The sequence below is a fragment of the Bidens hawaiensis genome, unplaced genomic scaffold (genome assembly GCF_021521415.1).
Source record: "Bidens hawaiensis isolate Kalapana, Puna unplaced genomic scaffold, B.hawaiensis_p1.1 tig00007241_1, whole genome shotgun sequence".
In the NCBI taxonomy this organism is placed as follows: domain Eukaryota; kingdom Viridiplantae; phylum Streptophyta; class Magnoliopsida; order Asterales; family Asteraceae; genus Bidens; species Bidens hawaiensis.
The window spans coordinates 560,243-576,912 of NW_027491498.1; the positions used below are offsets into that span (position 1 = coordinate 560,243).

The following is a 16,670-nucleotide window of genomic DNA, read 5'->3' on the forward strand; positions in this document are numbered from 1 at the left end:
TTGAATATTTGAACGTGTTAGGCTTCAATAATGAAGAGAATGAAATTAGGGTTTTTGTGAGGGTTGTTGGTTAAATATAGAATGAAGAAGAAGAAAGAGTCATGAAATGAAATTACTATATTATATTATATTATATTATATTATATTATATTATATTATAGTAGTAGTTGATTGCTAAATAGAAAGAAAGAGAGAATTAATTAATCAATGGTGTCTAATCGCTCCATTAATCGGTTTGTTTTCAGTTTACCCATGTGATGTTCGTTGCTTCATTTTGGGGTTTTTTTTTCTAAATAAAAGATCTTATGCATTTTTGGTGATTCATTTTTAATCAAATCAGCCGACTCCATGACTTAACATAACATGTGGTATTAAACACGAACACGACACGACAAGTAATCGTGTCATTTTTTTAACATGAACCTGTTTAGGAACATGTTAAGAGACATGTTTAAACATACAATGAATAATACATGTGTAATTAGGGATGAGCATGAGATGGTACCGGTGCCGACCGGTACCGATCATGATTTTCCCGATCCCGAAAATTGAAAATTCTTGGTACCTGTACCGGTACCAAAATATTCGGTTCGATACCGGGACGGTTCCGGGATACTACCGGTACCGAGGGTAAAAAATCGGGAAATACCGGTACCGTACCGATCACGAAACTTAAAACTTTGGTACCGATTCGGTAGCGGTACGGTACCGGTACCAATCGGTACCGATTTTGCTCATCCCTATGTGTAATGAAACAAATCTTTCAAAACAAGCATAAAAGTATTAACTGAGACATAGTCCATAACATAGTTGAAACAAAAAATCATTCCTTAATGTATATGAAACAAAAAACCACAAATACATAACATACTTGAAACAAAAACCATAAAAGAAAATCATAAGTCATAACATCCATTAAAAATATAAAGTGAGGTCTAACGAACATGTGTGAAATGTAGTATATAAGTATGACTTTAGGAATGCATATTTATTTATTTTTCAATTAAAAAATCTAAACAGGTTACTAGCAGCTTAACATGTCTTGAACATATCAGGACACGAATTTTAACATGTTTTAAACATGTTGATATATTTAAGACACGAAACTTGTTAAGCTCAAACCTAAACCTATTAAAACTCATGTCATGTCATGTCGTGTTAACAGGCCCGTGTAATAAATTGACAACACTTCACAAGAGGAATTAAAGACGTTTCTCATGTGATACTTAAGTAGTTAAGTGGTGACACTAGTTGCAACTTTATCACCTTATATGAATTCCTATAATGTTGTTTTAAAACACGATCCCTTCTTACATCTACTACAATAATCTCTATTCAAACAAACGAAAATGATATTTATGAGTATAAATTGGAGGGTTTTCTGATTGGCATCGCATACCACAAATCGTATAATTAAAAAAAATCATTTAAGTGACACTCAACCACTTAAGAGTCTTTTTATCTTCGAACAACACATCCAATCGACTGAGAAAAATCAATTATTGCTATCAACACGTTAAGATGATCGACATCATCACTCTAATGTAACGAGAAAATTCGTACTTTACCCTAACGATGGCAACAACTATATACCCTGCAATGTCCATTGCCTCCCTGTTGCCCTTTTAGATTCGCGTCTGTCATGGACATATGTAAAACCCACATTGTGAGTGCCATTATTTAATCCCCGATGGTTTTTATACAAATTAATATATGCGAGTTCCGTTAAGAAAAAATATTGAGATGGCGTGTACAAAATTGCCAAAACCTAGACATGGGAACATTTGTCTTGGTGAACTCAAACTTAAAATGATGTTATAATGTTCTACTATTTAAATTTTTAATTAGTAGGTATTATCATTAATCAAAACCTCAGTCAAATTCAAAACCAGAATCAACCATAACTAGGGGTACATATGAGCCGAAACACCCTGAGATCGAATAAAAAAAAAGCTCTAAACGAGCTGATCCTAAGCCTCAAACAAAGCTCGTTTAGGTAACTTGAATCTTGCATGTGAAGCTCATTTGCACTTGCCAAACCTTACAAGCCTAGTGTATATTCAACCAGCGGGGCTTGCCCCAATGGCCAGGAACATGATGGATGACCCGGGTGTCCCGGGTTCGAATCCTGATTCCGACCGGATTTTTTCAGAGCATTAAAAACCTGTCGTGCCTTTGGGCGGGGTGAGCAAACTGGGTTTTACCGGGAACGTCAAGCCAAACTTGGACGCCAACGTGGATCCCGATCATGTCAACATAGCTGGCCTGAGTGGGGTGGTGGGGTGCGACTTGGTCGCGCAGTGCTAGCTTAACTGTGAAAGTCACCGTTCGAAAAAAATAATTAATAAACTAGCCAAGCCCAAGTGGAGCCCGAACTTTAAAAAATTGGCTCATAACCCGAACTCAAGAATATTCAAGCTCAGGCTCAGCTCGTTTGCACCTAACCACAATGGAGGATGATTTGTGTGAGAGAGAATGATAAGACAGAATCAGCAGCAGATAAAAGAGGTTGGTAAGGTGGTTGCGTTGCTGTTGTGAAGTGGTTGCACTTGTGCATTTGGAAAATGTGATACTTCAATTTATATTATTAAGTTGGTTCTAAATTATTATTGAAGGTATTAACTATTAAACTAACTTTGTTTGTGTGTAATTTATCTTCTAATGCAACTAGTTGGTTTGGGCCCAGGCTTGTCCACCAATACCATTCAACTCTAAACACAAACAAGTGCCATAAACAAAAATTCCATAATTGCATATTCAATTGAATCAAACAAGTCAAAACTAAGTTTAACATTAAACATTTAACCTTAAAATAAGATCAGAAACAACATTCACAATCAAAAGGACATAACCGGGTACCTCCAGCATTCGCCTTACCGAACCCCAACTCCTCTTCCGTGTATATCGTTAACCCGTCTCCAGTTTTCCGCCTTGGATTGACCGCTTCTTTATTTTCAAACATATCAACATTAGACCCTCCAGATTTACTCTTCTTTTTCTTTCGGGTCACCGATTCATCATCTTTTGAATCTTTCCTAGGTTTTTTGGTCAGCTTGCTGGTCGTACTCTGCTCGGGATTCTTTCTTTTCTTACAAAAGATTTCATCAATTTCCTGCCCGTATCGCGTTGGTGTGGAAGATGGTTTCCCCTTTTTTAAGGTTGGTTTTTGTAACACGGGTTTTGATGGTTTCGCTGAGGTTTTGTTTGACATGTCCCAAGTGGCTACATTAGGGTTTTGCAGCCCGGGTTTGGTTGTCTTGGATGAACTCTTTTTAGGCATTTTCTGTACCAAAAATCTGCAAATACGTGATAAGTCAAACATGTAAATGTAAGGATTAGCTAAAAGACGGGTCAAACGGGCTGAACATCACCCAAAGTATATGTTTAAGTGATAAGAAATTAAGACCACATAAATCATTTTATTCAATAACTTAAATTAATTTAAAAAAATAAAACTTATGTGAAGTGTGAACATATTTGCTGATTACACAGGATTTCAAATATAATTGGGACTGGATTAGAAAACGTATCAGGGTTCTGGTTCCGTATTTCATAGATATACGAGTTCTGTTCAGGTCCAGTTCTGTACCCACGGAAATCTTATAACCCGTGAACCCTTGAATATTAAAAGGCAGCCACTTTTCATAATTCATATAACCTTAATTTTTCCAAAACCATGGACCTGCCTAAACGATGTTATATTATAAATCGACAAACTTGTGTTCATAAACTGATTAGAAGTCTTGTAGTTAGAATGTTGACTGTCACGAATTTTAATTTAAAAATTTATCAATAACATGCAGCTTGTATATTTGACTGACTAACTTGCTGCTTGAAGTCACAGAAATTAAAAATGGAGTTTCATATGCATGTTGGTTAACGCAGATTCTGGTATGAATGATCATCTAAACTAAGAATATAGGTAACTGCTTTGGCATGAAAGTAAACTGTTGGAAAGTGATCTTGACTTTGCGGTTAAAACTCTATTAACCGTATCTCTGTTAGTAATTATAGTCTCAAGCCATCCTTAGCAGGTGTGTTTCTATTTGGAAATTTTGTTGACTTATAGCATAACACGTGGTTTTGAATCTGTGATCTATGAGTCATGCAATTGCAAACCGGCAGACCAAGCCATATGTAAATGGTCCGGTTCCGGGTTGGTCCCGTTGCAGACCCCTAAATCAACCCAAGTCACAGAATATGAATTTCAAGAGAGCAACAAAATCAAAGAAAAGAGAAAGCCTAATGCAAAGAAACCCTAAAGTGGCTGGCAAATAATGAAAACTAGACTAGAATCATCATCAGTTGGGGATGTGCAATATATTGCAAAACAAAAACAATATTCGAGAAAATAAAAGGAAGGAAAATCGCTAACCTTTGTAATTCCAGAAACCTAATGAAAAAGAGGTGAGAGTAAGTAAAATCAAACCCAACCCTATTTATGGACTGTTACTTAGATAATTAAAATTGTACTCTTGTAGCAAGTTGAGACTTGCGCGAATTCAGCCGGTTTCCATCACGCTCGTTATGGTGTCAGAATTAAAACAAAGAAAAAAATAGCGTTCAGTCAGCTTCCATGGTGCTCGTTACGTTACCCGGGGAAAATAGCCTAGAAGGTGTCACCAAGTGGCCCAATAAATTCTTGACAAAGCCTAAGTTGTTATTTATACTTATACTTGCTAGATAATAGATAATTACTTAATTTTCTTTTACAACCACAAACACAAATACGTTTGTCTTTCTTTCTACGCCTAAACCAGAGTTTATATCGTAACGAACATAACCAATATTAGCTGAATTCATGTCCTTCTCTCCAATGAGAGTCCAAAAATTCCTTTTACCGGGTCTACTCGTCAAATATTATTATTATTATTATTATGGAGTTTTTAGTGTAATTGTGGTGTTTTTTTATTTGATTTGGTACCTAAGACCTTCTAATCTAAAGGTGATTTAAAACTTGGTTTGAAAAGAAAGTATTGTCTGTGCACCAACTAAATGCCTTCTCTTGTTTCCAACACATAAGTTATATATAGGGTTATCGACTGAAGAATTAAAGGGTCAATCAATTAAAAAATAAACAAGATAATTGAAGCCGAAACCAAACCGAATAATGGGTTAATTAAAAAATAAAAGAAAATATAACTATAGATAATTGAAACCGAATAAAACTTAGTAATGCTATGCTACATACGAGAAAAACAAGCACAGGGTTTTCACGAGCTGATATTGTCCGTATAAGAGGCTCTCCTCGCTTCGATTGAATCCATTATGACGGATGGCTTACCATGCATCACCACCCTTCCATCTTCCATATACACAGCACCATCCGCATACTCTAGTTCTTCTAAACGATGTGTTACCCATAATGCGGTCACATCTTCGGAACCACTCAACGTGTTCTTCACAGCTTTAATCACCCCAATCTGAAAGCAACAGTAACATACCAACGCTAACAGTTATAGTAATATTAATGATAGTTGATACCTGATCGGTTTCATCCAAGAACGTTGTGAGTTCGTCTAGCAACAAAACTTTACATTGTTCAACTAATGCACCAGCAATTGCAACCCTTTGTTTCTGACCTCCACTAAGAGTTTGTACTGGTCTCTAACAACATTAACAACTCAAATATTAGACATTTATTATTCTTTACGAAAGACAACACAGGTTCATACTTCATATCTTACCTGCAGATAATCATACATGCCCACGGCAGTTAACGCTTTTGCAACTCTCACTTTTGTTTCATCATCCGTCAGGTTAAACCGTCCAAGACCAAACGCCACATCAGCTTCTACGGTAGGCATAACAACCTAATTTATGAACCTTAAAAACATGAATATGGGGTCTCTTTAAGGTAGTTCGCATGCATGAATACAATTCAGGATTGTGTTAATTTTGTTAATCTACTTAAATGACTAAATGTCCCATGGATACATCTACACTAGACACCAAATATGTAAAACGTAGGGTGTGGATTGTGGAAACCGAAATAATCGAACCCAATAAGAAACTGACTGTTTGGTTTTCTGCCTTTTTAAACTACCAATTTTTTGGTTCAGTTTTGCTATAACCAAAAACCAAACCAATATAGCAAAAAAAAAACACTTTCAAGTAATTTATAAGAATTTAATAAATGGTGTAGCCTAAAATTATTAGGTCCAAATGTTTAATAACCAATTAATTATTAACAAAAGATTTAAGAACAAAGTTTCAAGTCAATTCATTATCTTGTGCCATTTTTTTAAAGGCCAAATGGTTAAACCGAAATCATCGTAAAAACCCCATTTTTTCGGCCCAAGATTTTCTTGCCCAAATGGTAAAACCAAAGCTGAACCAAAATCATTGTAAAAAGCGAGAAACTGAAAAACAAAACGAAAACGAACGGCTTTCGGAAACCTTTGTGGTCCAGTTTGAACCCCAAATGGGCCCATGCACATTCTCATAAAAAGCCCTCCCTTTATTACTTTCAAACGGCACTCATAGAGAAACTTAATCTGTGAATAGCAGGATTAAAAAAACTAACTTGGTGATCCGGGTTTTGGAAGACATAACTTCTAGGTTTCCTCACATGCACGAAACCTTCTGTTGGGCTTAGCAGACCCGCCAATATCTGCACACAAATTACCAAATAAACAACTCTAACGACACATAACAGAACCCAATATACTTAAAGTTAGTGAGTTACAACATATGACACCAATAATCACATTTCAAAACATGCATCCGGTATACACAATAATCCCAAACATAAATCCCTATTTTTGTCAATCAGCCATTACATGACCTACGTTTAGTAATAAATAAGTAACTTAGGTGCCACATGGCCTCTTCAAAAGGTGTTTTCACTTGTCACCACCACATTCATTCTCAACCTTTTCTTTTAAAATATCCTTAATTTCCACCTAGCAGATACAATTATGTTAAACTTCCAATTCGAAATTCATTTTCCTAAAATATTAATGAAAACTCAATCATGCCAAATTTTTCACTCTTGATAAAGAATTTCAAATCACATAATCGAACCGACATTCAATTCTCATCAACAAATAGCGATTCAATTATCGAGTAATCACTGACCTAATTGATTAAATTTCACATTTTTAATAAGAATTTTTCTAGATGAATCTACATTATATTTCATTCAGTCCGTCAAATACACGGGAAACTAAGCTAGTGATAATGTGTAAAAAAGACGCATTTTTTGCAGTTCTGAGTCAAAATTAGGGTTTCAGTTACCTTCAAAAGAGTTGATTTCCCACAGCCATTAGGTCCAAGCAGCATCCAAAACTGGCCAGAAGGTATCTTCAGCGAACAATCCTTTATAATCGGAACCAGTCTCCCCCTTTCATTCATAATCGAGTACCTTACACTATCACTCTCAATTGCAAAACTCTCAGCATTACAGTTCCTGCAATCAAAACATGACCCATATAGCAATACAATTAGTACGATGATACCCAGATGGCAAATTAAGCGAATACTGCGTCAAAACAAGAGGTGCGACCAAATGCCGCAGTGATATTAAAATTACCGGCTCGTTAGGTTGGAGTGGATAGCCGTGGAGGTGTAAAATGGAGCACCCAGGTTCATGTTATTATTGTTTTACATCAAATGCCCAACAAGATAATGAACCATGTTTGCTCTTTTGAATAGGATATGATTATTATTTTACAATCTAAGTCCTTTGAGTTTCATTTCTTACATGAAGTAGCTACCAAGCTAAATCGTCAATGTTTATGGACTCTGACTCTTTGTTACCTTATGTTGAGCCATTAAGATGTCTGACATATTAAGAAGTAGCCTCTGAATTGGTCAACATGTTTCTAAAACTTACCCATTAAGATGCTTTGTTAACCATTAAGAGATGTCTTTTTAGTAAGCCAAACTCATTCTTTGTAACAATTCGGATTGTTCGTTTAATATTTTGTAACCGTTACCCGACCCGATTCTATGTTCGGGTAATTTTATCAATAAAGCATTGCACTTATCGAGTTATTATTATTGTTTATTATACTTAACTAATATTCAATAATAACCTTGATAACGATACACTTTTAACCCTAAATTCAAGTTCTAACCCAATGCGTATCCTCATCTATAGTCCAGGGACTAAAGTGCAAATCTGCCAATTATTATATCAAACCTTTTAACCCAAACTCGTTACCATGATCCAACCCTTAACCCGCTACTCATTTTGGTTTTCTTGAAGCTTAATCCTCGTGATAAACTAGGAATTGATTCATGCATGTCGTTCATATTGCTTAAACGTCTACACCGACGTAGTTAATTAGGAAAGCAAGATCTTATTGATACGAATTAACTTATTAACCTAAACCGTTTATAACCTAATTGGTATTATACCATCTAACGTTGATCATAACTCAACTGAACTCGTCTGCACAATCATATACACCTCGCGAGTTAAACCCCTATAATCAATTTCATTATTATCTGTGTAGCATCTATGGATTTTTCTTGTTAATAAACTCTAGTTTTTCTACTCATTTAATAAAGTTATCGTATTCATTTCATCGTCTACATTTATTGTTGTTGAATTATATATTATGTATTGAATAACATTAACTTTGTATGCGTAATTATATGATCATATACTCATTTCAACATAAACATGTTTAATCGTTAATATGGCACGTTGAACCGGAATGTCTAGATTAATATTTTATAACGTGTAACAAAATATTTTTTTATTATTATTTTATCCTAAGTATGTAAATTGATCATGTGGTTAAAAGATGGAACATTCTAGAACCTTCTAACTTAACCTTTCTCCTCAAGTTTTACTTTATCTAGTTCTTTTATTTTGAAAAACAAAAACTATATATATATATAATTTAAAAAGAATGTCGTGCACTATGTGCATGCAATTATGATACTACTATTTTTATAATTATTATCATTATCATTATTGAGATTAAATTATCTATTAATATAGGACATTTACATATTTCCTTTTCCTAACATCCTTAATTACATATTTCCCCAATACTAAAAAAAATAAATACATATTTCCCCTTCCTAACACATATAAAAAGGGGAAATATGTAATTGATTTTTGGGGTTGGGGATATATGTAATTAAGGGTATTTAGCAAGGGGAAATATGTAAAAATTCCTAATATTTAAACCAATTTTATCTCTATCTCAATTGTATTCAAACCTCCTTACCTCAACTATAAATAGAGGCTCTTATTCTCATTATTTTTCACACCAAATCTCATCATCTCTTTTCTCTCTAAGCATAAACAGGTAAGTCTTTATAATTATTTTACTTTTCATTGATGTTTTTATACATTTTTGCTTTCTATTATGAATGTCTTCTTGTTTGTTCTTATGTTCTTGAGTTTTCCTTTGAATCTTCAGAGTTGTTCATATACTCTCACCATTATCATCATAAATTGTTAATAAAACTCTTACTTTTTGCTTTAAAGATTATGATGATCATGTTATTCCAAGAAATCACAATTATTTTCTCATGATCTTTGATCAAAAGTATAATTTTTCAATGAAAAAATATGAATATTTTTATGATCTTCAAAATCTCATAAAGTTATCATAATGATCCAAAGCTATAATATTTACACTTTAAACCCTATACTTTCATAAATGTCAATAAACACCCTAAACTATAATATTTACACTTTGAACCTTATACTTTCCTAAATGACAATAAATACACAAAACTATATGATATTACACTTTTAACCTTGTACTTTCTAATTGATCAAAATCATTCTAAAATATTTGAGTTAGTATACAAATAGAGTATAAACCGGGTATGTATGTACCGGACAAGCAAACGGTTCTACCTAAGGCAAGAGTGACGTAAATAATCCCATTGGACCTGCGACTCTTACATGGGAATCAACTTGTTGGAGGTCATGCTCTTGGTTTAGAACATTCTAGTATGCGACACTCTAACTAATTTAAAAATCAAAACTTAATCTAGGGCATCACGCGACCGGTTCAACTAACTCTTACTCGTGTTCGTGTTCATCTATCAAGAAAGGTGAGTTCATAGCCCCTTTTACATATTTTTTAAACGTTTTATACTTTGGGTGGAAACCTGCAACTTATTTAGTCTATGTTTTATAAATGCTATTTGATTCAAGCTTTATTCATAATATTCATTGTGTGTGATCATTACAAGTATATACTTAATCGCATGTAACCCCATTAACTTGTTAAGCCCGTGGTAGTATGATTATAGATCTATTGGCCCGACCCGCCCACTCAGGCCTCAGGTAGAGGCCTCTGTGTTCAGAATCCGACAATCGTTAAACATTAAACACAATAGTCTAATCGTGGATTAGACGACTTGCTAATTGTGTCAGAGGTTTGGTTGTAATCACTAAAGTATATAAAGTAACTTAACACATTTGAAATGTTTTCAACATAATACATATTTAAAAACCTATGTTCTCACCAATTATTTTTAGTTAACACTGTAACATTCGTTACTTTTCAAACCCGAATGTAAGGCCCCAAACCCGGTAGCCCTACTTTAACGTCAGATTTACTCATAAACACAGTTCTTACAATCAGAGTTAATTAACTTTCGCGGAAACGTTAACTTCGATCATTCGTTACAAAACAGTTAATCATTTCCTTAAAACCATATCATAAAACATCGTATTCAAAACATCATTTCTTTCATCTTCAGATGCCAGCCGTTCAATCCATGCCATGTGCCATCTTCATGCCAGCTCAATGAACATATATACCTGCATGCATACTAAAAGTCAGCTACGCTGAGTGAGTTCTAGTTAATCAAGCAACTTATCATACAACCACTACACACATTATATACGTATCCGAAGACACATAATCCACTGTCTAACATATCAATCAATCAATCAATCATGCCCAGTAAAATCCCACCGACAGCAAAGCTATAAGTAGGGTCTGGGGAGGGTGGGATGTAGGCACACCGTACCTCTATCCAAAGGAATAAAGAGGTGGCTTCCAGAGAGACCCTCGGCTCTAAGTACATGTGTATGAAGCAAAATAAAGGAAATCAAAGTTTAACAGTTATATAAAAACTACTACTAATTATAATAATATTAATATTAATAATAAGATCACAGTTTAACAGCTATATAAAAGCTAATAATAATTATAATAATAATAATATATGTAAGGGAAATACCATTATGGTATGTGACCTAAAAAAGTTAAGTCTAAGCCCTAAGGTATTCAATTCTTTCTAAAAATCCTTAACTTTAATTCTACTTCTCCACGAATTCCTATCCTCAACCATGTCCTCGGAAAGGTTTAGGTCTATCAAATCATGCCTAATCCTCTCATCCCAAGTCAATTTCGGTCTTCCTCTACCCCTCCTCCCCTCTATAGTAATGTTTTCTACGGATCTAACAGGATTCGTCGTCTGTCTTCTCTTTACATGTCCAAACCATCTCAATCTCCACTCTCTTATCTTGTCTGCTATGTTCGCCACCCCTAATCTCTCGCGAAACACAACGTTTCTTATTCGGTCTAGCCTTGTGTGCGCACACATCCAACGTAGCATTCTCATTTCTGCTACCTCTATCTTCCGCACTTGTGCCTTCTTGATGGCCCAACAATCTGTTCCATATAGCATTGCATGTCTAACTGCCACCTTATAGAATTTTCCCTTTAGTTTAGTCGGGAAACTCTTGTCGCACAATATACCTGTGGCTGCTTTCCATCTACACCATCCTACCTGAACTCGGTGGGTCACATCACTGTCTAATTCCCCATCGCTCTGTACAAATGATCCTAAATACTTGAACTTCGTTACCTGCGGAACCACCTGCCCTTCAATTGTGATCTGTGCGTCTTCATTGTCGTTTATCCCACCAAAATCACAGTGTAGGTACTCCGTCTTAGATCGGCTAATCTTTAAACCTTTTGTTTCTAAGGTTGTTCGCCACTCCTCAAGCCTCATGTTTAGATCTTGTTTTTTCTCAGCAAGTAACACAATATCGTCTGCGAACATCATGCACCATGGGAGAGTCCCCTGAATCGACTTTGACAACTCATCCAAGACTACTGCAAAAAGAAACGGGCTCAACGCTGACCCCTGGTGAAGACCTACCTCTACAGGAAAGAAATCAGTATCCCCCACTGGCGCACGGACACTTGTTTCACTCCTGGTATACATATCCATAATTATCTCTATGTATTTCCTGGGCACTCTTCTACCCTCCAAGCACTCCCAGAGCACCTGTCGTGGCACACTGTCGTAGGCCTTTTCTAGGTCAATAAACACCATATGTAGATCACGCTTCTTCTCCCTATACTTTTCCATTAATCTTTTTATAAGGTGTATTGCCTCTGTGGTGGAACGCCCCGGCATGAAGCCAAATTGGTTGACCGTAACCTGAGTTTCTCGTCTAAGTCTACCCTCAATCACTCTTTCCCATAGCTTCATAGTATGACTTGATAGTTTGATTCCTCGGTAATTACCACAACATTGGGCGTCTCCTTTGTTCTTATAGATAGGAACTACAACGCTGCTCCTCCACTGGTCTGGCATCTTACCTGATTTGAGAATACTATTGAACAGAGTAGTTAACCACATGACTCCTTCCTCCCCCAGACACTTCCACACCTCGATGGGTATGTTGTCTGGGCCAACCGCCTTAGACCTTCCCATCCTCCTAAGTGCATCCTTCACCTCTTTTCGTGTGATCCGTCGGCAGTAACAGTTATTCGATTGTTGTCATTGAAAGTTTGTGTTGTCATGTTCTTCTTGGTAAGCTCTCCCATTGTTAAAAAGATTGTGGAAGTAGGTTTGCCATCTTAGCTTAATGTCCTGCTCCTTGACCAGTACATGCCCATCTGTATCTTTTATGAACTTCACCGGTCCTAGATCTTGCCTTCTACGCTCCCTGGCTTTGGCAATCTTAAACATAGCATGTTCCCCCTCTTTTGTTTCTAGACTTTCATACATCCGTTTAAAGGCCGCCTTCTTTGCTTCCGCCACTGCCTTCTTCGCCTCTATCTTGGCCGTTTTGTAGTTGTCCCTCAATTCCACTCGCTCCTCCTCATTCGTGCACCTCATCAGCTCCCTAAAACATCCTTGTTTGTCCCTTATCTTGTCTTGCACTGCGTCATTCCACCACCAAGACTCCTTATGCCCACTTATCTTTCCTGTTGTGACCCCGAGAGTCTCCTTTGCTACTTGGATGATCTTTGTCTCCATAGCTTCCCATATATGAGTTGAGTCCCCATTTAGTCGAGCCCGCGTATGCAGTATGAGTTTATCCTTAAACAGTAGGAGATTTTCGTCCTTCAAATTTCCCCATCGAATTCTCGGTGTACCTTTCTTCTCTCGAACAGTCAGCTTATTTCTGAAGGCTATATCTGTCACTAGTAGTCGATGTTGAGTCACAACTGTCTCCCCAGGTATGACTTTGCAGTCCTTCCACCAACGTCGGTCTCCTTGCCTCATCAAAAGGTAGTCAATTTGCGTGTCGCGTCCGCCACTGCTAAAAGTGATTAAATGAGAATCTTGTTTCCTAAAATAAGAATTTATAATACCTAGGTCATGTGCCACCGCAAACTCTAGAAGATCTGTTCCGGTCTCATTCCTATCACCAAAACCGAAACCCCCATGTACGGCTTGAAAACCATCGTTAGCCTTACCAATGTGTCCATTAAAATCACCTCCTATGCAAATCCTCTCCCCCTAGGTATGCCCCCTACCACTGCGTCTAGGCAATCCCAAAATTCTCTCTTTTCCTGATCCCCTAGGCCACATGAGGCGCGTAGGCGGAGACTACTGCCACTACTTCCTCTCCTAGTACTAATTTCATCACCATAATCCTGTCATTATGTCTTATCACCTCCACCACACTAGTGTGTATTTCCTTAGCCACTAGAAACCCCACTCCATTCCTAGCTCCATCAGACCCCGAGTACCACAACTTATACCCATTACACTCAGCCCCTCTATGTCCTTTCCACTTAGTCTCCTGGAGGCATGCTATCTGAACCCTACGTCTTTTAAGCACATCTACCAATTCTAGCAACTTACCATTTAATGTTCCTACATTCCAAGAAGCCAAACGCAATATACGCTCCCTATCTTTACTCTTTCCTACACCCCTCGTTTCAGGACATGGTCTCAAGTAATAGTCATGGTTCCTACGCTCTAAGGTTGCAACTAATCACACAAACACAAGCAATAGAACACCAAATCAATAATAATAATAATAATAGTAACAAAAACTAATAATAATAATAATAATAGTGTGTAGCAATAACAATAATAGTCAAGAGATCTTAAAATGAAAATAAACTCCAAAGATCCGGATCACGTATGTTCTAATGATAATAATACTAATAATACTAATAATAATAATAGTGAGAAAGGAACGAGTATACCGTGAAGATGATGAAGGCAGATACAGCTCAACGGCAGCCAGGTTACAAGAAACCCTAGGTGAAATGAATAATATAATAATAATATGAATAGGTTCAGATCGGTGATTGAAGAACGGATAGGTTGATATATATAATAAGCTTAAATGAGGAATTTATGAAATTAGGGCTTGGAAAGATATAGTATAGTATAGTTACAGGGTTAGGTGAAGGTAGAATTGAGGTAATTGAATAGATCTAGCTGTGTGTGTATATATATATATATATGTATATATGTATATATGTGGTGAGAGTCAAGCGGAGAGATTTGTCGCCGGAGTTACAGCCGTCGGAGAGAGAGAGAGAAAGAGATCCCGCTGCTGAAGCTGTTAACCTGTTACTGCTTAACCACTTAATTACCCCTACAGCTTAGCCACTTTATGCCACTTTGCCACTTTAATAACAAATATCGTTATGCCACTTGCCACTTTAATAACGAGGTCACGCATAGGCTTACCCTACCACGTACTATCGGCATGCCACTAACACTCTTACTAGAACCTTGCCACTTCTATCACACCCTACTTCTACTTGTCTACAACACACTATATACCATCACGTCATTTATATAATAATCAAGTTACATCACAACATTTATATACACACTAATAACCACTTGGGGATCATACCTGAATGACGGTATGCACAATATCCGAAAATCGTTCGCACACCGACTAACCTTCCCTGTCTACGCGTGCAATATCCGAAGATCGTTCACGCACCAACAGACAGCCAATCATAACATATATAAATATATCACATCAAACATTATAGCATACACTTACCACCTAAGGTAAGTGTATTCACACTTCACATAGAGTATGCATAAAACCCCGAAAACATAACAAGGAATGGGGCTAGAAACTCACCTGAACTCGGTTAACAGTTACTCCTTCCTTAGCTGTGCGCGACTAACTGTATAACAATTACACACATCAATTAACTATTACTATCCATATCCCGTTTCTAGTCTATTTACAACCCTCAACGAACGGGGGTCTGGGGGCAGCGCCCCTGGCAACGGGGTCTAGGGGCGGCAGCCCCTAGCAGGGTCCAAGGGGCAGAGCCCCTGGCTGGGGTCGAGCTGCCAGGTCTGCTTGGAAAAATTTTATTTCTCTTAACTGTCTTATCACATTTTCCATTAGCATTTTATATTATTATTTAATTCGCCCACTTGATTGCTATAACGAATTAAGCCTAATTCGTTATCACAACACTGCCTAATTCGTTATCTTGACTTAGCGAACTGAGTGAGCTAATTCGTTATCTGGCCTTGACGAATGGACGAGTAACGAATCAGCTAACATGGTCTGATTCGTTATCCTCATTCGTCATTTCTCCTTAACGAATCACTTAGCGAGCTGCTTCTAGTTCTTCCTCCCACCATAACGAATTTCCATAACGAACTGGCTACCCTTCCGTTAACAAATTACCGCTAATTCGTTGGAATTCCGTAACGAATTAGGGTTAGGGTTTTTACAGACGTCAGACGTCACATCTGATGTGACACAACCTCCGGCGCCGCCTTTCCGGTGCCGCCGTTGCCAAAAAAACGTGAATCTCGTCGGAAAAGCGAGATCTCACTCGTTTGGCCACCGTTTTCACCGTTTTTCGTCCCGTTCGATCCAGATATGAGCTAGGGTGATCCCTAAGCTCATCTTAGTTTCGGTTTATACCTGATTCCACCCGGATCTCGTGACTTCAACGGTTTAACGGTGTCAGCTCGTTGTTTCGCAACTAGATCTAACGGTTTGGACCTCTACAACAACATACTATCATTACCTCGGGTCGGAAATTGGTTCTCCTTCTTCTTCTTGGTTTCGGCTTAGAGAGAGAGAGTGGGATGAGAGAGAGCTAAGTGTGTGTTTTGGGTGGTGTATAGAGTATGAGAAATGAATGATAATTGGGTGATTAAGGCTTTTATAATTATGGATCATGGGCTTAAGCCCATGGTCTCATCCTTCATTCCTTCATGACCCAAGTCCATAACCCATATCCATTAACCAACACTAGCCCGACCCATACTAGCTCCTACTCTATTTTATTATTTCCCCGCTTACCCGAGTAAACTTTCCCGCCAATATTAAATAATACAATAACTATTATTTTAGAAATTTCGGGATGTCACACCGAAAATCCGACCCGTTTTAAATTTTTGGTTTTTATTTATAAATATATGTATAAAAACATATTATAATATCCAACTCCATAATAAAATATACGTTCAACATTTCTAATCCCCAA

At 37.0% G+C, this 16,670-nt stretch overlaps 1 protein-coding gene across 1 annotated transcript; it reads right to left on the reverse strand.

Annotated features, from left to right (window-relative positions):
* Positions 1–5,152: 5,152 nt before the first annotated feature.
* LOC143634764 (ABC transporter I family member 10-like) lies at positions 5,153–7,395 on the reverse strand. Its single transcript, XM_077102765.1, has 5 exons — positions 7,240–7,395; positions 6,527–6,613; positions 5,688–5,813; positions 5,485–5,607; positions 5,153–5,423 (listed from the first exon to the last, which is right to left on the reverse strand). Exons 1-5 carry the CDS (start codon positions 7,354–7,356, stop codon positions 5,214–5,216), a joined length of 663 nt encoding a protein of 220 aa, XP_076958880.1. The 5' UTR covers positions 7,357–7,395; the 3' UTR covers positions 5,153–5,213.
* Between the last annotated feature and the right edge of the window lie 9,275 nt (positions 7,396–16,670).

What these genes read in the sequence shown, in the direction of transcription:
- LOC143634764 (XM_077102765.1), bottom strand. Translation starts at nt 7,356, where the DNA reads ATGAATGAAAGGGGGAGACTGGTTCCGATTATAAAGGATTGTTCGCTG. An exon ending in GGAAATCAACTCTTTTGAAG is followed by an intron (nt 6,614 to 7,239) that starts GTAACTGAAACC and finishes ATTTGTGTGCAG; the next exon opens with ATATTGGCGGGTCTGCTAAG. An exon ending in TCTTGGATGAAACCGATCAG is followed by an intron (nt 5,424 to 5,484) that starts GTATCAACTATC and finishes TGTTGCTTTCAG; the next exon opens with ATTGGGGTGATTAAAGCTGT.